Source organism: Papaver somniferum, chromosome 4 (assembly GCF_003573695.1).
Source record: "Papaver somniferum cultivar HN1 chromosome 4, ASM357369v1, whole genome shotgun sequence".
In the NCBI taxonomy this organism is placed as follows: domain Eukaryota; kingdom Viridiplantae; phylum Streptophyta; class Magnoliopsida; order Ranunculales; family Papaveraceae; genus Papaver; species Papaver somniferum.
The window spans coordinates 57,535,504-57,558,540 of record NC_039361.1 but is presented as its reverse complement, the minus strand read 5'-3'; the positions used below and the strand labels follow the sequence as shown (position 1 = coordinate 57,558,540).

Here is a 23,037-nt window from a genome sequence, read left to right as displayed (position 1 = left end):
TGGCATTAATTCATCGTGGTCTTCATCATCCTCATCTTCAGCTTGACCTCCAAATTGTTTTTCCAATTTTCTCTTGTTTCGTTTTTCTTCTAACTCCTCTACTAACTTGTCCATCTCCCATACCATCAATTGTATGGGAGTCATTGTTGAGGTGTTTGCATTTAGAATCTTATTCTTGTCATAGTCTGAAACATATTTCTCTGGAGTTTGTCGTTGTTTTTTCGTTTCACTAGTCAAGAACTGTCGGTATACTGCTCTTTGTTTTTCGATGGTCTGTTGATGATCTATTAAAGTATCCAAAAAACCTTCACTTGCTTCTCCTTCTTGGGAAGCTTTTCTCGCTGCTCTTGCAGCGTTTGTTCCTAATAATTTTCTCTTAATCGCAGCATTGACATTCAAATTGGAATTGTTGTTTGTTGTGGTTTCTGATGAAGAAAATGGATTTTCCGGAGGGGGATGAGATGTTTGAGATGGTTGTGAAACTGACGTTGAATAAGAAGAAGTGTAAGGTGAACTTGCAGGTACATTTTGCATGTTTGCTAACACTTCTGGATTATATTTAGGCAACACTTTCAAAATATGATAACAACTTTCATAACCAAATTTTTTCCCATGTTTTTGGTGCCAATCATTTCGACACTTTCGTTCGACATCAACATCGACAAGACCGCTCGCTCGAGCACGAGCAACTTGCATTATAACATCAATATAGAAGGCAACTTGGACGTTGATTACTACGAAGAGACCAGACAATCCATTTGCATCACAATCGTTGATGTTCATAGTTTCATCACAAAATTTAGCAAATTTGTTATCCCACAACTTGGTATATTGTTGTTGGGCACCATCGACACTATCTTGTGCGAAGAACACGTTGTTTCTGCAAATGCTTTCATCTTCGGCTAAGGTAAATTTTGGACCCCTAATTTTCTTGTTTTTAATTAACTGAAAATTAGATTGAAACATATTAAGAAAAAAACTACACAATGCGAGTGAATGAAAGAGTTGGATGATGAAATTTGTTTTAGATTAACAAATGTGAAGCGTAGAGAAGAGAAGGTGTGAGTTAAAATGGAAGAGGAATTTGGTATCTCTAGGGGGGAAGATTTATGTTCGTTAGATCAGATTCTATGTGGCGGTGAAGACTAGACCGGCTGGTCAAATATAAACCGTTGTCGGTTTAAACAATACCGAACGGTATAGTCTTGACCGAGACTCGGTTGCTCGGTAGAAAACTTGACTTGACCTGGCTAAGTGGCAAATTTTCCACTTAGCCAGGCCTGTTTGCCACTTTTCCATGCCCATAGTAGGTGCAAAAGTGGCAAAAATGTGGGTTAGCCATGCCTATATGAACCGAACTTAGTTCTTGCTCATAACTTTTGTTACTATGTAAGTCTGCCGTTTTTCCTTCTTGCAAAATGCTTCTAAGGTAATCAAATGACCGAGACTCGAATCAGACTTTTAAATCCAGTAAGGGTGTGTCCAGCGAATCAGGAACAAAATGACACCTGATTCGAATTGTCCAAATTCAATGTATAAGCCGGGTCAGACCTCGAGTCGGAGGAAAATATAAACGATCTGATAACTGACTCTAGAAAGTCAGATATCGAGCCAGATCCGGATCGTGGGTTCGACCCAAACAAACAAAGCAGACAATCAAAGTGAGAATATTTTCTATTACATCTTTTTGCACCATCAATCTCAATGCCACTAGATATGACTCAAACAAGCCAAGTAGAACACCTTGAGGTGTAAAATGTGTCGGGCCAACACAGGCCAACCCATGAAAGCATGTGCTTAGCATGCTGTGTGTCCTGTTGTGCCGGAAATTAAGACATGTTGTGCTGTGTTGTGCCAGAAAAATAAACGTGTTGCGCCTTGTTGTGCTGTTCCGAGCACAATTATTTATGTTTTCCAAAATAAATATTTTTTATGTGTTGTTATTAAAATAATTCAATATAGCGATGATAAAATGTCAAAATAAATAAATTAGCTAGAACAAGTCAATATTTTTTAGGTTACTACCCTAAAGCTTGGACAGCTGTTTGCAAACCTAAGGAGCTTGGTGGTCTGGGATTCATGAATATGGAACTATTCAATAGCTCCATGTTAACAAAAATAGGGTGGAGATTGGAACAGGATAAAGATTCTCTATGGTTCCAATTAATGGATTCTAAATAGTTAATAGGAAGAAATGTGTTTAACATGAATACCAAAGCTAAATATGGAGACTCTTGGATATGGAAAGGGGTTCTTGAAGGGATTCAGAATATTCAGCAACACTGTTCCTGGAGAATAGGCAATGGAAACAAAATAAGAATCTGGGAAGATATATGGATACCAAATTCAACTGTCAAGCTCACAAAACCTTCCAACTGCTCCAATGATATTCAAATTCTGGCTCACTTGATGACAGATCAAAAGGAATGGAACATTCAGCTTATTCAACAAATATTTACTCCTGATATTGCTCAAGCTATCTCTGACCTTGCTATACACACCAGGGAAGAGGATAGTATGCAATGGAGCCTCAACAACACAGGCAAATTCTCTGTTAAATCTTTGTATAAAGCCAAAATAGAGAATCTTTACATAAATGACCAAACTACAAGAGACTAGGGAGCTATATGGAATTTGAAAGTTGCACCTGCTATCAAAATCTTTCTCTGGAAATGTGCTCATGAAATCCTCCCTACTAATGCAAAAACTGCAAGTATTCTTCATTATATTGATCATATATGCAAAATATGCAAAAGTGGGGAGGAGACAATGACACATTTGTTTCTTAATTGCCCAGCTGCTACTGATGTTTGGCAGCACATGCTAGGTGAAAATCATGGTCTTTTAACCATCAAACACCTTTCATGGACTGGTTCAATACTTGGTTTCAACATATCAGTACCAGTGAAAACATCAACATCTATGCAACTACTTGCTGGTTTATTTAGAAGGCTAGATGTGATCTAGTTTTTCAAAACATCACACCTAATGCTAGAAAAACCTCCCATAGCATTCAACAACATCTATGTGACTTTAACAGAATTCACAATTTGCCTAACCATGCCCTGAATACTCAGGGGTTTCTCTCCGATATCGGTTCCCAAAGAGCAGAAACTGGTAGTCATGTTGGGATCCCTCAACAAAAGCAGTATTATGGTTACATAATCAAAATCTGCACTATACAAGATCCTAACAGTTCTCAGTTTTTTCAGCCCTAACTGTTACTGATTTTGCAGGAAACTATGTTGATAGCAGAGGACACACAGGCCAATGGGGAGCATAGGGAGCCACAAGAGGAGCAGAACTAGCCTTTGGTTCGGCGGAGGAAAAGCAGCACATGAATATCGAGATACATACTGAAATAAATGAAATCCTGGAACACTTCAATGCCCTTTACATCAAAGCCATCAAAGGAAGATTCAGCAGGAACTTCCACAGGAAAAGACAACTTTTGAATGAAGAAATCACCTTAAACATTAAACCTGTAACTTTTGTCTTAACGGGTCTTAAACTTCTTCATAGAACCCAAAACTTGCAAGCTTTAAATATAGCTATCGTCTGTAAGAATTTAAGCAGTGGGTCTGATGTTTGTCCAAACAATGACACCACTTGCACAACTATGTATCACCTTCCCTAGGCACCGCCTAAGTTTAAAAAAAAAAGTGTAGTGTTTTATGCATGTTATGATGTACTTTCTTACATATTATAATATGTTGTGTCATGTGCTTATTCATGTCGTATGTCGTGCCACCGTGATAATTAGTCTGTCCAGTACAACCCTCGAAACTAATGTGATGTGCTAGATTGGATTAAATTTTAATATGACATATATGCAGGGCTGGGATTAAATTTTAACATGATGTGCAGGGCTGTACTCGTGGTAGTTTACACTTCTAACTACACCCCCTCCATGAGTACTTTGGATTGTTCAGTAGTTCTGTATATGGAGCCGGCTTACAAGGGTATTACTGTCCTCTAAGATGTCTGCTTTTTCTTATTCTCTCTGACTCTCTCTCATATATCGAGTTCTTTCTCTACAGTTGCCATTTTGCAACTCAGAACTTTTCCCGCGCTTTTTCACAACCCCGATCTGAAAATGCCGCCAAAATCTGATACCGCCGAAAGTAAAACCCTAATCATCAAACCCTCTTTTTCTATCTTCAGTTACTCAATCATATCTTTGGATGATTAACTAATTAACCTAATTGTCTGATTGTTTTTTTCAGGTATCGTTCTCAAATTTGTGAATGAGGTAATCCATTTTTGTTCATACTACTTTCTGATCTCTCTATCATGATTTTCTTCAGTTTTACGAGTTTATCTTATTTTACATAGCAAGATTTCATCTCAAAAATATCTACTAAGGGGGTTTTGATATTGGGGAAAACTCACAACGACGGTCTAATTATTAATTGTTTGTAAAAAGCTATAAGTAACTACAGTGTGTTAAGCAATAGACATCAAAAGACTACTAAAGACCTAATTTGGGTCTAACCTATGTCTCTAGTTTTGTCTCAGTGGTTAGAGTTTGGAGAGTAGAAACCAGTAACTAACAATACTGTTCTATTAAGGGTTTTAGGGTTTTAAGTGGAACTGGAAATGTTGTCTAAGATGAACTTTTTGTTGGAATTTTATCATATTTTCAGTTTTTGGAATGTGGGTTTTGGATTCTGTGGGGGGAGAGAGTTGCTTGAGGATTTGAGGTGGTATAATTGTAGGTATTGTTAGCTTCTAAAGGAACGCATCGTGGTTCGATGGGAGAGTAGGAAACTATGTACTGTAAATGTGTGTATTAGAGATAGGGAGATTTGTTCGAAATAACTATTTATGGGAATAGGCAAGCATATTAGAGGTACAGCGCAGTTCACTGGAGGAATTATCTGAAATTGGACAGACAATTGTGTAATGGCCTGATAGGGCATTGTTTCATTTGGGTGTCTTTTGAGTTTTCTCGTTAATTATCCAGTGGGTAGAGGCAGTGGATTCTACATTTGATTTAAATCTTGTTTACTAATAAATTCGTTCCACCATGTCACCTGATCGGTTGAGGTTTTTGTCTCTCTCCAGTCAACTAATCCAGTTTCGAACGGTTAAACTAATTTAAAACTGTGCTAGCTTTCTGTCTTAAACAGGGGTTGGTTTGACTATTTCTTAGAGATCTAGGTATGTGAAAGACAAAACTTACAAACTCATGAAACTACCTGAAAACTAGGCGAACGAAGTAACTTTGTTGGCAATGGGGTATGCTTTTCTAATGTTTCGTATGGGTTAAAGAGTAATTTGGCGAACAGAAGATTGGCTGTTCATATGCTCAGGTTAGAGCAGTAGGTTCACTTAGTTAACATATCCCAGGTCTATGATTCTGTATCTGGATTACTTATCATTAAGAAAGCAATCCCAACCTTTTCCTTAACATACTGCAGAGTTAGTTGGGTCATTTATGGATAGGTACATTTGTTTTGCTTCCGTCATCAGTCTCAAGTTTTTTTCAATGATTCTCGCCGGATTGTTTCTTGTATATGTGTTTACATTGCATTTTTTGTACGTACATCACATTGTTTTCATTTCTTACTGCAGCAAAATAGACCTCTAAATGCTCAAAATGTTGCTGATGCTTTGCAAAAGGACAACCTTAAAAAGACTGCTGTTCAGAAAGCATTGGACGCTCTGTGTGATAGTGGGCGGATTACGTTCAAAGAATATGGTAAGCAAAAGATTTATGTTGCCCGGCAAGATCAGTTTGACATTCCCAACAGTGAAGAGCTTGATAGGATGAAGAAGGAAAATGCAACTCTACAGCAGGATTTAGAAGAACAAAAGAGAGCAATCAGTGAGGTTGAAGGAGGTAAGAGCCTTTTCATATTGCCTGTAGTATTCCATTTTCTACTCAGCTGTATCTGTATATAACGGTATCTGCTTCCTTCCTTTGATTTCATTCTTTATAAAATCAAGATAAGCAAGAAATGAGGTTGGTATTATAGATACTATGTAACTGTTCACTCTCCTATTGCAGAAATTCGAGCACTGCAATCAAATTTAACACTTGAACAGATACTTGCAAAACAAGCCAAGCTAGAAACTGAGGTAAGCCATCTTTAGGTAGTGTATTTTGAAAATAGACAAATGAAGTGATTCCAGAATCTAGATGGGTATGACATAGAAGACTTAGAAACTTCCTTGTGTTTTCTTAGGTTGAAGCAATGGAAGAAAAACTTCACAAATTGCGAGATGGAGTCACTTTAGTGAGACCAGAAGACAGAAAGGCCATTAAAGGAATTTATTTGGAGAAAATTAGTCACTGGAGAAAGCGTAAAAGGATGTTTAAAGATATTTGGGATACTATTACTGAGAACTCACCAAAGGATTTAAAAGAATTCAAGGTAATACTTAGCATTCGGTTGTGTGTCTTTACTCAAGTATTCACTCACTTTGAAACTGGTTTAATGATTGATCTGGTCTTACAGGAGGAACTTGGAATTGAATACGACGAAGATGTTGGTGCAAGCTTGCAGTCGTTGAGTGAGTTAATGCCTCAGAATAAGAAGCGAGGAAGAGGTCAGTAAACTTGGAAGTGAAACGACGAAGATTTTGGTGTAAGCTTCCAGTTAGGTGAATTAACGACTTAATCAAAGTAAGAAGCGAAGAAGAGGTTGGTAGTTGTTGTTCAATGCTGCATTAGGGATATAACTTAAGTGTTGCGCAGTTAGTGAGGTTTTGTTAGCTTTGTCTTGTTGTAAACATTAGATGACTTCAAGTGATTTAGATTTTCATCCTCTTGAAAAACAAGTTTCAGTGGGATCAATATTTTCCTGAGATTACTAGTGAATCATCATATAGCAGAACTTTAAATATCTCAGAACTGCTTAGATTTACAACACAAACTTAAACATTCTTTTGTTTTCCAACATAATAGATACGGAAATATTTATATGATGGTATTTTATCGATTTGTACATGGAGTGGATGTTGAACACTCATCTCCCATAAAGAAAAGGAAATGAATAACTTGCTGATATAGCTACAAGAAAACAATTTTTATAATTTTACTCTTACAAATTTCCAACCTCAAATATACTGAAAAAATAACACTCAATGACGTCTCTCTAGTCTCTGCAATCATATTAAAACCTTACCACACCAACTCCAGCTTTATGATGACAATATATGCTACATGTAAATAGGCAGGAGAAACTAACTGTAAATGTAGGGTGGCAATGATTAGGATCTTTTGCTTCTGTAACTAGTTCTTCTTTCGGCAGTTCTTATCTTCCATTACCCCGTCTAGTCCTCACTGATATTGGTTTCCTCTGTAGGTTTAGATGCTTGACCTGAACCTTCTCCTCGGAATTCGTATATAAATCCTCCTCTCTTCCTATTATTGGGACTTCACCCTTGGTCTCATTTTCACTCTCATCAAATGTTATCTCCTCCAATGGTTCCCTTTGGGTCTGTATGTTTGAGTATATCTTTGTCTCCTGTTGCATGTCTCCATCTGAATCTGAGCTTGAGAAAGATGATGATCTCTGAAGCTCTGCTTTGTTCCTCCTTCCTTCGAGTTCTTGGTCTCGCCCATTATTTTGTGGCAGTTCATCACCTTCACCTTCCCCTTCAGATTCTGAACTGTATTCATCAATGGGTTGAATTTCGTTGGATCTGTTTCTTCGCTGCTGATGAAACGGACTACTGTGATAATCATCAAAACCTTTGTCATGGGCTTCAGATTGAGAAAGTTCAACAGCAGCTCGTGCAGCTTCTGCTGCAGTAGCAGCTGATTCAAATGCAGCTTGAGCTGCACTAGCAACATTCCTGTACTTTCTTGCTCTCAGTGACCCATAGTACTGTTCGTTCCTATCCATCTCATCGCCAACCTTGGAATCTTCTAATTTAGCCGATGACAAATCCATTTCAGTCTGACTCTGGTTGAGCTCCAAATTATCCTGCAACCAAGATAGATTAAGACACAGTAAATACTTGCCCCAACTTGAATTGGGATTAAACTAAATTTACCAAGTTTGATAATGAACTCTTTTCCTCCAATACCTTGTTGATAATAGGAGTATCTTCTTCAAAATGTAGGGTGACGCCATTCTCCGAAGCGATTTCTTTTAAAACCTTCATTCTGACCTCCAAGCTCGGTTGTTGAGTTGAGAATTTCAGAACTATCTATAAACGGTATTAGTAATATAAAATCAACATACAACACAATAAGCGCACAAATGTAATAAGATTGACAAGTTACCTTTCTATTGACTCCACTGTTGTTCCTCAACTCCACAGCACGAGCAGTGAACTCTTTCCCATATCGTGAAGTGAACATCTCACGAATCTCTTGGAGTTCTGGGAATTCCCCACATCTCGAAGCAGCGAAGATCAAACCTGATATTGCCTCATCTAGTTCTTGAGGACAAAGTCTGCACAAACAGTATTAAGCACAGATCAATAATCATTCAACCAAAACTAAACAAACTATGGTCAGCAACTATATATTTAGAACATTATTCACATACTTGCTGTTTTCAATCAGGACGGATCTTTCTAACAGGAGATGGCAGTAGCTTTCTACCATGCCAAAAGCATCCAACATATTCTGCTCCTTGATCACAACTTCAACCTGATGATGAAAATCATATAATCATTAATGAAAAATCAAAAACCAGCTCGACTTTCATGCATGCAAATGAGACACATATCCTATTCTATAGATAATCGAACACTCACACGAAGAAGAGCGCGATCTTGATGGCCAAGATTAAGCAGTTGAATAACATCAGAGCGAGCCTGAGAGCAGCGAACTTGCCGCTGATTCTTGAGAACGGCAAGACGAGAGACAGCTAGATTTACAAGGTTTCTAAGTTTAGCAACCTTGAAGGTTCTTCCAAGAAGAGCATCCATTCTTCTACCCATTTTTTTGTTTCCTCCTTATGCTCTTCTTGTTTTTTCCCTGTTCGGATTCTAGTTCTACTTTGCTACAACACAAATGAGAAGAGTCAAATTTTTCTCTTTATATGCAGTGACGAATGAAGAGATTCTCATTCATATACTATACGTGTATATTAATTACTAGTTCTTTTTCTTATGAGCTAAGTCTTGCGTACCAGAATTAGACAGAAGACTAATTGAAATTTTACGCGGTTAAATTTCAAAAGGTGGGTCCACCTCGGTCCACACACGGACTAATCTATGTATTTGTTTTAGATGGAAATTTAATTTAGTTTTTTGTTTTGGGAACCTTCATGGCTGCTTCATTATATGGGGTAAAGCCGTAAATGAGAGAAAGAAGAAGTAACATAATTTACTTTACACGTTATGATGAAAAAATAAATCGATAAAACCTTCCTTGATTGATAGTGAGGTGGTACTTGTTACTTGCTGGAGAACATCCCTTGTCACATTCTTAGGCCACTTAGCCAGATACATGTAACGTATAAGCCGGGGAACACAAAAATTCCTTGCATACTGCTTTCTATCTAAAAGAAATACGGCATCTTCTTTTATTAGAAACAAAAAATCAATTTAATGTACAAAATGTTAGAAAAACTCCGGCTACGCTTTTTTTGTTTTAGATACATAAGATGTTACAGTGGCCTTTAGACTACATCTAAATTACAGTGTTCAGAGGACCTTTGTCTCCTCAGTGAGAAGTAGAATGACAACCATCAGACCCTCAATCCGGCTATAGTTGAGCCTCCGTAAATGAAGACATACAAAATTCTAGTGAAATTATTAGGTTATTATCCAAATATTGATTTTGTAAAAGTTGTTTTTAATTTACTGAGAAATAGTATAAGAAGATAGCCAAAAAAAAAAAATACATCAAGATTTAAATGCACCGTGAATATGTCGACTAATGACAACGCTTAATTAAAAAATTATTATAAGAAGATAGGTGTTATGATTAAGATTTTTTATAATCACCGACAATATATTGAGTAATTACAATGCTTAAGAAAACAGTCAGTTACAGTATGATATAAAAGAATAAATAAAAAAAGATTAATCACCTGCATATGAAATACTTGTGAGTTGTGACTGTTGTCCACTCCTAGGAAAATGACTTCCATTCTTCTAGATTCATGGAAATCCAATGTGGACAAGGAGAAGAAGTCACAGATTATGGGCCAGAGATATCCGGCTTCACCAACACACTACGATTTAAATACAGAGAAGGGACAAAAGCACCAAGACTTTGTTGAGTACACCACCATAGACTATGTCCTACTCCACTCCAGTCTTATCACTGCTACATCGATGTGCACCTAACCATTTTCCCTCCTTGGAAGTTTGGAGTTGCATCGATATGGATTAGAAACACTAAATCTTTCAATTATTTGGACATGAGAAAAACTTCATTAGTTGAATGGGTAGCCCAGAAGGAACACTGTTAAGGCTGTTTTTGTTTAGAATTTCTTCTCTAGCGTGCTGATTCAACATTTTGATTAATGTTAATTTGACATTTCGTGCACCATGTAAAAAGTTAAGGTGGTTCTGTTTTGTGAATCAGTACAGTAAAGTCAATTTGGTGGCACCAACCGTGTTGAAAAGAATGCACTAACAAGGATAGAGAGGATTGGATATTTATGAAGACAAAATTAAAATGATGTTTGGTTTGGTGCTGCCCAGGCTCGAACTGGGGACCTTCAGTGTGTAAGACGGACGTGATAACAGAATACACCACAGCACCTCCTGCCATTACCGCCTAATATATTCTAGTATAGATCCAAATCTTAACCGTTGGTTCCATAACCTACAGTGGTCTATAGCTCCTCAACTTCTGGACCCCATATTACCAACGAGAGATGGATATTAACTGAAAGCACCTGATGGTTTCGGGCCTGGTTAGCAATTTGGGGTACGGAGGAAAGTTCGGCACAACGTGCATACGAGAATTATACGAATTCGGATAGATCGGATTCGGTCAAAGGTTCATTGTTCGGCAGTAGTTCGAAACGGCGTACGTTCGTATATAATTCGTTTTTAAGATACGAAGTCGGCTTAAGAAATTCGACATGTATAAAAAAAATAAAAATATGGAATTTATAAGTGGGATATCATGATTTAAACTAATGCATTATATATTAAATACCTTGTAGTAATATATGGTTGGTCTGGTGGTTCAGTCACCTCTGAGGGAGTTTAAAATGCTGTTATTGAATTTCACATACTGCATTTTTGAAAAAATGTTATAAATAAGCCTGAGTGGAACTTTTCGTAAAAATGTTATGAATAGGTTGATTGGACCGAGTTGCGCTAACCAGATAATTTTGAAAAAATGTTATAAATAGGTTGAGTGGAACTTTTCGAAAGAATGTTATGAATAGGCTAACTTGGACCAAGTTGTGTTCACCGGATAAACGAACTAGTTAGCCGAATAATTCGTGAACGCGAATAATTCGTAAAACCCATATAGTACGCGTACTAGGGACGAAGTTTAAGTTATTCAGAAGTATCATTCAGATTCGGTCAATTTGTATACGTTCGTGAATAATTCGACGATTTACTAACTAGGATTCCGGGTGATGCTCTAACCTTTTAAATTTATATTTTTAAATTTTATTTAACAGTTGCCATAAACCAGATAGGAGGTCTTACCAAAATATTGTACGAAAGTTTATCTTAGCTCATTAAACAACATCATTACAGATACGTAGTTTAAAAAGTAAATTTAGAAGCTACCAAGCAAGAACTAAAATATAAAATATCCTTAAAAATCTACGTCGTCACTAACAAAATCTTCGGCAAAAATTTACCAACCAAATCTTTAGGATCACTCTTTCAATAATGATGTGAGTGAGATTCAATCCAAATACCTTTTTAAAAAAATTCCTAGATTGCAAGTGATAAAATAAAAAAAATTAGGGCTAAATGCGAACGAGTCTCATATTCAACTGGATAAGAGACTTCAAAAAACCATGGTCCCAAAAGGGTTCTTTACTGACATGGTCTCTCATCACATAACCTACACCACTACTCATCCTAGAAAGAACAAAAGCACAATTAATATTACATTTAATCCAACCAAAAAGTGGGGGCATCCACTTATCTACACGAATGACATCTAGAAAGGTTTTGGGGAAAGGCAGGGGCTCGGGAAACGAACAAGCATGATTACCAGAGGTTTCATTTTTTTCACCAAACGACAAGTTGTTTATAATATTCCATATAGACCAAAAATAACATAGAGATAGGACTAGAGTCATCACACAAAGAGGAAATAAAGCCAACTAACTAGAATGAATCCAATCAAGCAAAGACTTGTCAGACAAAACATGAGTACGAATACATAAAGGGGGCATAAACCAAACTTGACAAGCAAAAGGACAAAGAACAATAGAATGCATAACATATTTTTCACCTAGAGAACAAGCAATAATATAGTAGAACCAACAATAGTCCAGACTGTAAGAGTTGGAATGTCACTTCTGTTGACTCCCAAAGATACAACTGAATACTATGTGACTCTAATTCACCAAATGTACTTCCAGAGTTTCGTATTTAGAAAAGGTTTAAGACCTTTAAATACCAAATAAGCATATTTTAAAACTAAACCTGTAATTTTTTAAAAGCTCCCAAGCCCTCAGGAGTACATATATGGCTTAAGGGAACAATAACAATCTTCTCATAAGAAGCACTGACAAAGTGGTTTGCGTTTTGGTAATATTCTAAGATATGGTTTCTTTGTTAATGAAGTAAGAGACCTTAAGTTTAGGATTCAAAGGGAACTGAGGATTAGGAGTCGAACACCCCAAAGAGGCGATCCACTTATCATACCAAGGATCAATAAGCTATTCATCCCCCTCACAATCTGAAATTATGAGGGTACCGAGTACACCATAATCATTTCGTATCAACCTATATATACACATCTTATGTAACTCTTCCCAAACAATAATGACCAAAGAATTACTTCAACAAGATGTAACTTGGTATATAGTCTAAGTTTGTGACCGAACTAACTATGAGATCGTACCAAGTGGATTAACGTACAAGTGCAATTACATAATAATAACTACGACAATAATTCCAATGCGGAAAGCAAAAAAATAGCACGACACACAAGGTTTTTTTAATGAGAAAAACCCCGACACCTAGTCCAGTTTAGAATACTCTCAGATTTAATCTTTTATCCAAATAGACTACCGCAACTTTGTATAGTTAAGACCGAGTAAACTACCCCTAGTTACTTAGTTCCTTTACTATCCTACACTTACAACCAATCTGGTCTACGTACGTAATTCTCAATACAGATTCCACTATATTTAGTCGCGATGGAAGCCAACTTGAAAGAGATATGAGTAACCTAATTGTGTTAGCTTTCGTTTAAATACTTTGTTGGGATCAAGAAGCCTCTAGTCTTACAATTGGTGGAAGCTAGACTTTTATTTAATTTTTATTGTTTATTACTTGTTGTGAACTAATGGTATAGTTATCTTCGATAAATCAAACTTGTTTAGTCTATGGTCCTTCTCTTCTGATACAAGGCCACTCAAGTTTATTTGAAGATCCGTTGGATAGATTGTTAACCAATCAACATTATCAGACTATGTATTTTATGTTTGATAAGTAGTGGGATGAAGTTGTTTACATAGGTTACTTTGAAGATTGAATACTTGAAGAAAAAAAATAAGTTCTGGTATTTGTGTTATTTCTTACAAACTTGGTCCTCTGGAATGAGTAAGCAATTTATCTTGATAAACTTAAGACTTATAGAAGATTGAACAAACTTCTTAGTTGCATTAATTTGCTTGGATATATCTTGTTCATAAAGATTGATTATTCCGATAACCATTGTCTTGGTTTGATCTTTGGACAAAATGAGTTTTTTATATAAATGAAAGATCCTTTACTCTGCTATATATCATTGATCTTAAAACTGAGTTGGGTGATCAATACGTGATTTGATTACTGGAACAGATTTAATCTTTGTCGTTTTGGGTTATGATCCAAAGGAGTAGAATGCAGAAGTCTTCACAATGTTGAAACATCTCAAGATAGTGGAATTTGTCATGGGGTTCACATATGTAAGCTAGATTGATTGTAAGCGCAGGGATACTGAACAAACCGAGTAGTTGGTATCAACTAAGTCGAGGTGGTCAATTTGTGTGGCGACTTAATTCTAAGTGTATTTAGGTTTTTCTCTCATGTAGTTTTCCTCGTTATCAAAATCTTGTGTGTTGCATGAATTTTTTACTGTCCACATTATTATTATTATCATAGTTATAATTAAGTAACCATACATGTACGTTAATCATCTTGGTAAGGATCCCATATATGCAGGTAAACAAGTTGTTGAATCTTGGATCAAGCGTATGAAGAATAATTAAAAAAAAATTCAAGTTCTCGTTATAGTTTGTTAATTCACGTAATCTCCATAAGAGTTTTGTCACAAAAAATTACAAAGGGAGAGATTCTTAGAGCACTTCTCGGTTAAACCCACCAAGCGTTGGTATGTCAAGGTTAATTCTAAAACTTGGTCGCTTGAATTTTTTACTAAAATCAACTTTGTTAGGTTAGACTTAGGATATAGAATTATTGAGACAATCTTTAGTTACTCACCGAAGAGATGAAGATGTATAAAAGACAAACGAAGATATCATTCTTCAGTCTGAGGTAATTACTGTTGTCTTTGACTTGTTCCATTTATATCAAGTTCTTACAGTCGTATTCATTAAAAATGTAACTTTCGAAGTTTGTTATACATGCATTTAGGTTTTAAATGACTTGATCATTTTTATGATATAAGTGTAAAAATGAAGGATATATATTGGTTGTTTCTACGACTTACTGTATTGAGCACATAGTATAGTTTTATATACTTTCATAATTTCACCATAAAAATAGTTTGACTTTTATCAATGGATTAGTGTTGTACTTTCAGAAATCAAGATATGGGTATCTAGTGGTAAATCTGGAATATGAATTCATGTTATAAGAGTTTTTTCTTTAGCATGGTTATACTCAAATCAGTTTCTAAGTCTGATTGTACCGAAGACCGATCCTAACTTGCGAGTGTAGAAATCTTTATATTATAGTCTGTTTGGATAACATATCAAAAGTAGTTTTTCGCCTTCTAGAGTTCGGAAAGTCATAAATCAGTTTGGCTGTCAAACTTCAAAACGACTTTTAAAAGTCAAAAAATTAACTTTTTGTGAAGCAAGAGAATTTTTCTCCTGACTTTGACTTCTGGAGAAGCAGAAGTCGGAAGCAGATTTGTATCCAAACTCGTTATTAGATTCCATATCTCTAAGATTTCGAAGGATGAAAAAGTTTAATGAAAATTTCTATGTGGGGAAATATGGAACACATAATTAACCAAATATATTATGGTTCTTATTTACTCCTATGATAATCAACGATAAATCTTCTTTAAGATATATTTTTGTTAGAGCACTGCTCGGTCAAACTCGCAAGCGTTGCTATCTCAAGCTTGTTTGTCAATGTTAGTGATCAAAACTATAAGTCCTGATTTCTAGTCTACTTATAGCTATGTATCGGACTAGGATAAATTGTTTAGTTGAGCTTTAGACTTCGCAGCGTTCATCAATTGAAGACGAAGAACTACTAAGGAGAGCTTGTGGAACTCCATCAACAAAAGTTATGTGGAGACTAAAACTCATCTATCACTCGGAAAGTCTATTTCTACTATATCTCCTATATTGAGACAAAAGTCGTATTGCTATATAGTATTCGATTATACACATTTGATATTTCAAGCTGAGTTTAACTCGCTACACATTTCTCGAAATATGTGTTGGTAAGCTTTTGCTTCGACCAAGTTCATCTTATATTCTTGACGAAAGTCAAAAGATGATCATGTGAAAATCTCCTTATAACATATTACATGATTTGTGTGATACAATCATTTGATGTAGACTTAGAATGTTTCGTAATGATTATTTCAATAACTTGAAAATTGCTTTGATGCTATTAGTTCGTGAAAACAACTATTGTCATCCTCTAAGAATGTTTCAATGATTGAAATAGATTTTAGAACACTTAATATGGACATATTATGCGTACTTGCATATATGTTGATCCAAGACCGGTTTAGTATGCATACCTGTATGCGTACTAGCGAGGTCAGGTGAAGTCCGAGAGACTTGGTATGCGTACCCGTAAGCATACTAGCGAACTTAGTTGAAGTCCGAGAACTATTATGCGCGTACTAATTGAACTGTTGTTTTGGATGTGTGGTAGTATGCGTACCCGTACGCGTACTGTCGGACACAATCTAAGTCCAGCTACTTAAGTATGCGTGCCCTTTGCATACTTGAGTGGGTTAAAGTTTTATAATCGGTTGTGACATGAACTAATACATTTATGTAATAAGGAATGCAATCACTTGCAAACCGTGGCTATAATGTTCATCAATTGATTCGAGTGAATCAAACCGATTTTGCTTCAATTGTGTTCTTGTGTACTTCTATGAGAATATAGCAATTGACAACTCTATAACTAGTTTCATTTGAGTCATTTGAACTAATTATGATTAAGATGAATAAGGTTAATATGAAAGTGTTCATATGGCTAACTTCGGTTAACCATTGTTGAGCCAACCTAGTGTACACGCTTACGTACGGTTACCCAATTCTAAATGAAGGTACATTTCATTTGCGTGTAACAAGATGAGTCCATCTAACGGTGGAGAGATATTGCTTTCAAGAAAACTTAGCTTGGCTCTTAGATCAGGTTTCATCTAACAGTGAATATTGATTGCTTTATTCCAAAGCTATAAAACCCCGATTTGAAGACTATATAAGGGATAACTCTAGCAACTGGGAAACCTAATACCCACACCTCATGTGTGATACTATTTGCGACTAGAGTCGATTCTCCTTTAACCTTAGGTGCTTCATAATGATTATTTCAATAACTTTGAAATTGATTTGATGCTAATAGTTCGTGAAAACAACTATTGTCATCCTCTAAGAATGTTTCAATGGTTGAAATATAGTTTATAACACTAAACCACAATTGGATTATGGACATAGTATGCGTACTTGCATATATGTTGATCCAAGACCGGTTTAGTATGCATACCTGTATGCGTACTGCGAGGCCAGGTGAAGTCCGAGAGCCTTGGTATGCGTACCGTACGCATACTGGCAAACTCAGTTGAAGTCTGGGAACTATTGTATGTGTACCCGTATGCGTACCCGTACGCCTACTGTCGGACACAGTCTAAGTCCGGCTACTTAAGTATGCGTGCCCGTTTGCATACTTGAGTGGGTTAAAGTTCTAGAATCGGTTGTGACATGAACTAAGACATTTATGTAATAAGGAATGCAATCACTTGCAAACCGTGGCTATAATGTTCATGAGTTGATTTGAGTGAATCAAACCGATTTTGCTTCAGTTGTGTTCTTGTATACTTCTATGAGAATATAGCAATTGAACAACTCTATAACTAGTTTCATTTGAGTCATTTGAACTAATTGTGATTAAGATGAATAAGGTTGATATGAAAGTGTTCATATGGCTAACTTCGGTTAACTATTGTTGAGTCAACCTAGTGTGTACACGTTTAGGTATGGTTACCCATATCTAAATGAAGGTTCATTTCATTTGTGTATAACAAGCTGAGTCCATCTAACGGTGGAGAGATATTACTTTCAAGCAAACTTAGATTGGCTCTTAGATCATGTTTCATCTAACGGTGAATATTGATTGCTTTATTCCAGAGCTATCAAACCCCGATTTGAAGAATATATAAGGAAGAACTCTAGCAATTGGGAAACCCAGTCCCCACACCTCATGTGTGATACTAGTGGCGACTAGAGTCGATTCTCCTTTAACCTTAGGTTTATTCCAACACCCCGTAGGTTAACGACTTGAAGACTTCATTGGGATTGTGAAGCCAGACCCAACTATTTTCCCAGTAGTTGCATATTCTGATCTTACTTCTACTATCGTGATTGAGTATTATCCTTGCTAAAATTTGCTTGAGATTTTACCCGATAGGTAAGATTAAAAGAAGTCACAAACATCTTCGTCTCATCGTTTGTGATTCCACAATATCTTGTTTCGATTCCATACGATTAAGATTATTGTGAGGCGATTGATAATACTTGGTTGTTCTTCGGGAATATAAGTCTGGTTTATTGATTGGTTCCTGGGCACCTTGATTTATAAAAAGACGGAATAAAACTCATAGGTATTTATGTGGGAGACAGATTTATCTATCTCTATAGACTTTTCTATGTGAGACAGATTGGTTTATCAAGTCTTCGACTTTGGGTCGTATAAACTCTTGGTTGTGGAGGGAATCAAGTGCGTAGAATCCTGCTGGGGTTCAGAGACGTAAGGAGCACAACTTTACCTTGATCAGTGTGAGATTGGTTAGGGCTCAACTACATTTATTGGTAGTAGGCCAGTGTTTGTAGCGGTTTAATACAGTGTGTTGTTAAAGCTGGACTAGGTCCCGGGGTTTTTATGCATTTGCGCTTTTCCTCGTTAACAAAATTCTGGTGTCTGTTTTATTTCTTTTCCGCATTATATTTTGTTACATAATAGAACTACCACAGGTTGTGCTTAAGTACAATCAGTTCTTAAATCCGACCTTTGGGTTGTTGATTGAATTGATTGACACTTGTATATTGGTTTGTGATACCATCCAAGTTATTTCTCTTATTCAATCGGGCTCGGAAATTCCTATTTGTTTGATTGCAGATTGAATTGAGAAATTGAGATATAACTCTTTGATATATTTTTCTAAAAATTGAGTCTGACTGTCTAGTTGATTCTATTGAAAGTACATTGGAGTTTGTCCACTCAGATTGCCGAACGAAATATTGGGTGTGGTTGTTGTACCCCCGCTTTTTCAATTTTCAAATCCAAGTTTGGAATCGGCATTGATGCGCTTTAATACTCAAAGTTAGATCCCCGTTAATATACATATTTTGTGGAATCAAATGTTGGTAGTTATTATTGAAGATTAAGAAGATTGAAGACTTGAAGTTCTTTTGTGTTTCTCATCTTAGCATGATTATCTTCTTGACTCGATTCTCCAAAATAACAAAAAATTTATCTTTGATAAACCTAAGACTTGTGAGATTAATAAGTTTTTTGTTACAAAAAGTTAACTTGTAGAATCAAGATTGGTTATTTCGGTAATTATGATTTAGATTGGTATTGATCAATGAGTTTTGGATCTTGTATGTCTTGTTTATCTTTAAAATATATATCTAAAATGGAAAATCCTTGACACTGAATTAATCATGTAATATCTTTGGTATTGTTATTGAATTTTAGTGGTTAGGAAACAATTGGATTCTTTGTTGTTTATAAGATGTCATATAGGAATTGGGTTGCACAAGTATTTACATAGGTAAAACAACACTTGGCATTGGATTTTGTTAGGTGATTCAGGGAATTATGACAAATTTTTATGCGCAAAGATACTGAGGAAACTTATTAACTTTGAGTAGTTTATTTTGTCCCAACTACAGGGCTTACGGGTAAGATTTTGTGTAGCGGCTTAATTTAGGGAGTATTCAGAATTGGACTAGGTGTTGATTTTCTTTTTACCAAGCAATTTTCCTCGTTAACAAGATCTTGTGTGTCTTTGTTTTTACTTTACTTCTGCATTATAATTATTTTTATAACTAAAGTCATTACACATGTACCTCAACAACATCTAGGATTGACCCATTTAATCTTTCCATGTTCGCAATATTGGTTATATTCGATATCACCTTGTTGAAGTAATCTTTAGCTGATATTATACAAGGTGTGTCTGATATATGTTATTATAAAAATTGGTGGCGTACTCCAAACCCTTGTTTATTCAGACGCATACCCAATTTTGGTGGTAGCATTTGTTTTTGTTGTTGCCATTATGCTTGTGGAAGTTTGTAGTGGAACCATTATTCGTAGGGAAGTAAACATGTTATACATATTCAAACATGTTTGTATTCTAGATAAAAGCCAAACAAGCGTCATTCACATTTAAACTTTTTTTCCCTCTCTTATTATTTTGGAAAATTTCCAACCTTATTCTTCCCTTTATGGAAACATGCTTTCTTTCCATAATTCGTTCGAAAATCATAAAATCTCATAAATATTTTACCTCAATCGTTTATCCAAGTCCTAAAATGATCTTTCAATGATAAATAAAGTGTTAGAGCATTGCTCCGTCGAACTCACAAGTGTTTCTATATCAAAATTGTTGTAAAATTTAGTTGTCAAAACTATATCTTAATTTCTAGTCTACCATTAGCAAAGTCTCGGTCTAGGATATTGGAGTCGAGAAATGAGCCAGTCATCATTTTCGTTCTACCGTTTGAAGGTGAAGATTAACTGAAGATTTTGGAGAACTTCATCAACAAAAGGTAAGTGAAGACTGAACCACCTATTTCTCAATTTATATTCACTTTTCTATCTTGAGATGATTGTCGCGTAACTAATTAGACTAGCTTGCATAGACAAGAATTTCGAGTCGATAACTAATTATTTAGTTTACAAATTTCTCGAAATATAATGACTAAGCTTAATGAATATTTGTTCATACTTGATCAAATTTGCTGGAGAACAATGAGAACCAAATCATAATTCAAGTTCATCTTGGAACAGTGATAACTGTCATTATTGTTGCTCAGGAATTTTTGAATTGATTTAGAGAAATATAAAACTATTATATTCAGAATACAAGTCAGTGTTATCAGTCTTGCAAATTGAGAAAACTGAAAACGCGGGGGTCTAAAAACACCACCCAATATTTCGATTAACAATCTGTATGGACAAACTCGAATATACTTTTAAGAGAATCAATAAGACTCAATCAATTTAAAGTACATCAACGAGTTTATATCTCTCTTTTTTGATTTGATTTCCTCAAACAGAAACTGCGAGTACTAATCAAATACAAGGAATAACTTGGATGGTACCAAAGACCAATATCCAAGTGTCAATCAATTTAAATCAACAACCAAAAGGTCGGATATTCTAATTGATTGAATATAATGCGGAAAATAAATAACACAGACACCAGAATTTTGTTAACGAGGAAACCGCAAATGTAGAAAAACCCCGGGACCTAGTCCAGATTGAACACACATTGTATTAAGCCGCTACAGACACTAGCCTACTCCAAACTAACTTCGATATGGATTGTATTTGAACCCCAACCAATCTCACACTGATCCAAGGTACAGTTATGCTCCTACGTCTCTGATCCCAGCAGGATACTACGTACTTGATTCCCTTAGCTGATCTCACCCACAACTAAGAGTTGCTACGACCCAAAGTCGAAAACTTTGATAAACAAATCTGTATCACACAGAAAAGTATATGGTAATAGATAAATCTGTTTCCCACGAATATACCTACGAGTTTTGTTCCATCTTTTGATAAATCAAGGTGAACAGGAACCAAATGATAATCCAGACTTATATTCCCGAAGAACAACCTAGTATTATCAATCACCTCACAATAGTCTTAATCGACGCAGTGAAAAAAGACATTGTGGAATCACAAACGATGAGACGAAGATGTTTGTGATTACTTTTTATCTTGCCTATCGGAGATATAAATCTCAATCCAATTATTACAATTGTACTCGTATGATAGAAACAACAAGATCAGATCACACAACTACGATAAAGTAGTATCGGTCTGGTTTCAGAATCCCAATGAATTCTTTAAGTCGTTAACCTGGTTTAGAATAAGAAACCAAAGGTTAAAGGAGAATCAACTCTAGCTTATCACAACCAGTATCACACAGAATGTGTGGGGATTAGGTTTCTTAGTTGCTGGAGTTCCCCCTATATAGTCTTTCAAATCAGAGTTTGCAATCAATGTCAGCTTGGTAACAAAGCATTAAATATTCACCGTTAGATGAAAACCTGATTAGATTCAAGCTAATACTTATCAACCGTTAGATCGAAAACATAGCTTGTTATACACAAATGAAATGCACGTTTCTAGGCTTGTGTAACCGTACCCAAACTTGTACATTAGTTGGTTCAACAATAGTTAACCAAATGGTTATCCATATGATCACTTTCATATCAACCATATTCTTCTTAATCATAACTAGTTCAAATGACTCAAATGAACTAGTTAGAGAGTTGTTCAATTGCAAGGAAATCCCATGTACTACACAAGACACAATTGAAGCAAAAACGATTTGATTCACTTGAATAGGTTCATGAACTGTATAGCCACGGTTTGCAATTGCATTCCTTAGTTAATATGAATAAGTTCACAAACATCATTTTTAGATATAACCCACTCAAGTTCGCGGACTGGGTTCGCGGACTTAAGTTCCTGGATGGAGTTCACAAACTCCAGCAGAAATTCTCGGGTTTGAGAACTTCGCCAGTTCGCGGACTGGGTTCACAGACTTAGCTCACGTACTATTCCAGTTCACTTGATCAACAAAGTTCGCAAACTTCGGTTCAAGGAATAAGGACTTATACATATATGTGTTTCCACAACAATGCTTATATCCTCCAATGTTTATATAATCTAAACTCTCATTTCAATCATTGAAACATTCTCAGAGGACGTTATATAGTTGTTATTCACAAACCATTTTTCGTCAGAGCAATTTTCAAAGTGATTGAAACATAACATGACTTTCGTCACTAGGTAAAGATGAACTTGGCTAAAGCGAAAGCTTACCAACACATATTTCGAGAAATAGATAGGCGAGATAAACTCGGCTCGAAATGCCGAATGGTATAATCTAAGTCTATATAGCAAAACGACTTTTGTCTCAAGATATGAGATAAATAGACTTTTGAGTGATAGATAAGTTCAAGTCTCCACATACTTTTTAGTCGATGAATATCCACCAGTTCCTTGAGTAGTCCTTCGTCTTGTATGATGATTGCCATGGAGTTCTTGAGATCACCTACACTTTTTATCCTAGTCCGAGACCTTATCTATAATAGACTAGAAATCAAGACTTGTAGTTTTGATCATTAACATTGACAAACATGCTTGAGATAGCAACGCATGCGAGTTCGACCGAGCAATGCTCTAACAAAACTTTTGTATTTCTGAAGCCATATTACATGTATTCGTACACGTAAAGGA

The 23,037-nt window shown here is 35.8% G+C and overlaps 2 protein-coding genes and 1 non-coding gene across 3 annotated transcripts; 1 reads left to right on the top strand and 2 right to left on the bottom strand.

Annotated features, from left to right (window-relative positions):
• Positions 1 to 3,998: 3,998 nt before the first annotated feature.
• Positions 3,999 to 6,931, top strand: LOC113275608 (homologous-pairing protein 2 homolog). The gene is made up of 6 exons (XM_026525145.1): positions 3,999 to 4,124; positions 4,227 to 4,252; positions 5,578 to 5,845; positions 6,014 to 6,084; positions 6,192 to 6,380; positions 6,465 to 6,931. Exons 1-6 carry the CDS (start codon positions 4,097 to 4,099, stop codon positions 6,561 to 6,563), a joined length of 681 nt encoding a protein of 226 aa, XP_026380930.1. The 5' UTR covers positions 3,999 to 4,096; the 3' UTR covers positions 6,564 to 6,931.
• On the bottom strand, positions 6,915 to 9,001 carry LOC113275607. Its single transcript, XM_026525144.1, has 5 exons — positions 8,719 to 9,001; positions 8,508 to 8,611; positions 8,240 to 8,411; positions 8,041 to 8,163; positions 6,915 to 7,937 (listed from the first exon to the last, which is right to left on the bottom strand). Exons 1-5 carry the CDS (start codon positions 8,902 to 8,904, stop codon positions 7,263 to 7,265), a joined length of 1,260 nt encoding a protein of 419 aa, XP_026380929.1. The 5' UTR covers positions 8,905 to 9,001; the 3' UTR covers positions 6,915 to 7,262.
• Positions 9,002 to 10,607: 1,606 nt separating this feature from the next.
• TRNAV-UAC lies at positions 10,608 to 10,681 on the bottom strand. Its single transcript has one exon. It is a non-coding gene; the product is annotated as a tRNA-Val (tRNA).
• Positions 10,682 to 23,037: the final 12,356 nt, after the last annotated feature.

Excerpts from the sequence above, each read along its gene's own strand:
- LOC113275608 (XM_026525145.1), top strand. The coding sequence starts at position 4,097 with ATGCCGCCAAAATCTGATACCGCCGAAA. Across the intron at positions 6,085-6,191 it reads AAGCCAAGCTAGAAACTGAG|GTTGAAGCAATGGAAGAAAA; the intron begins GTAAGCCATCTT and ends GTGTTTTCTTAG. Across the intron at positions 6,381-6,464 it reads AGGATTTAAAAGAATTCAAG|GAGGAACTTGGAATTGAATA; the intron begins GTAATACTTAGC and ends CTGGTCTTACAG.
- LOC113275607 (XM_026525144.1), bottom strand. The coding sequence starts at position 8,904 with ATGGGTAGAAGAATGGATGCTCTTCTTGGAAGAACCTTCAAGGTTGCT. Across the intron at positions 8,612-8,718 it reads AAGATCGCGCTCTTCTTCGT|GTTGAAGTTGTGATCAAGGA; the intron begins GTGAGTGTTCGA and ends TTTCATCATCAG. Across the intron at positions 7,938-8,040 it reads ATACTCCTATTATCAACAAG|GATAATTTGGAGCTCAACCA; the intron begins GTATTGGAGGAA and ends TCTTGGTTGCAG.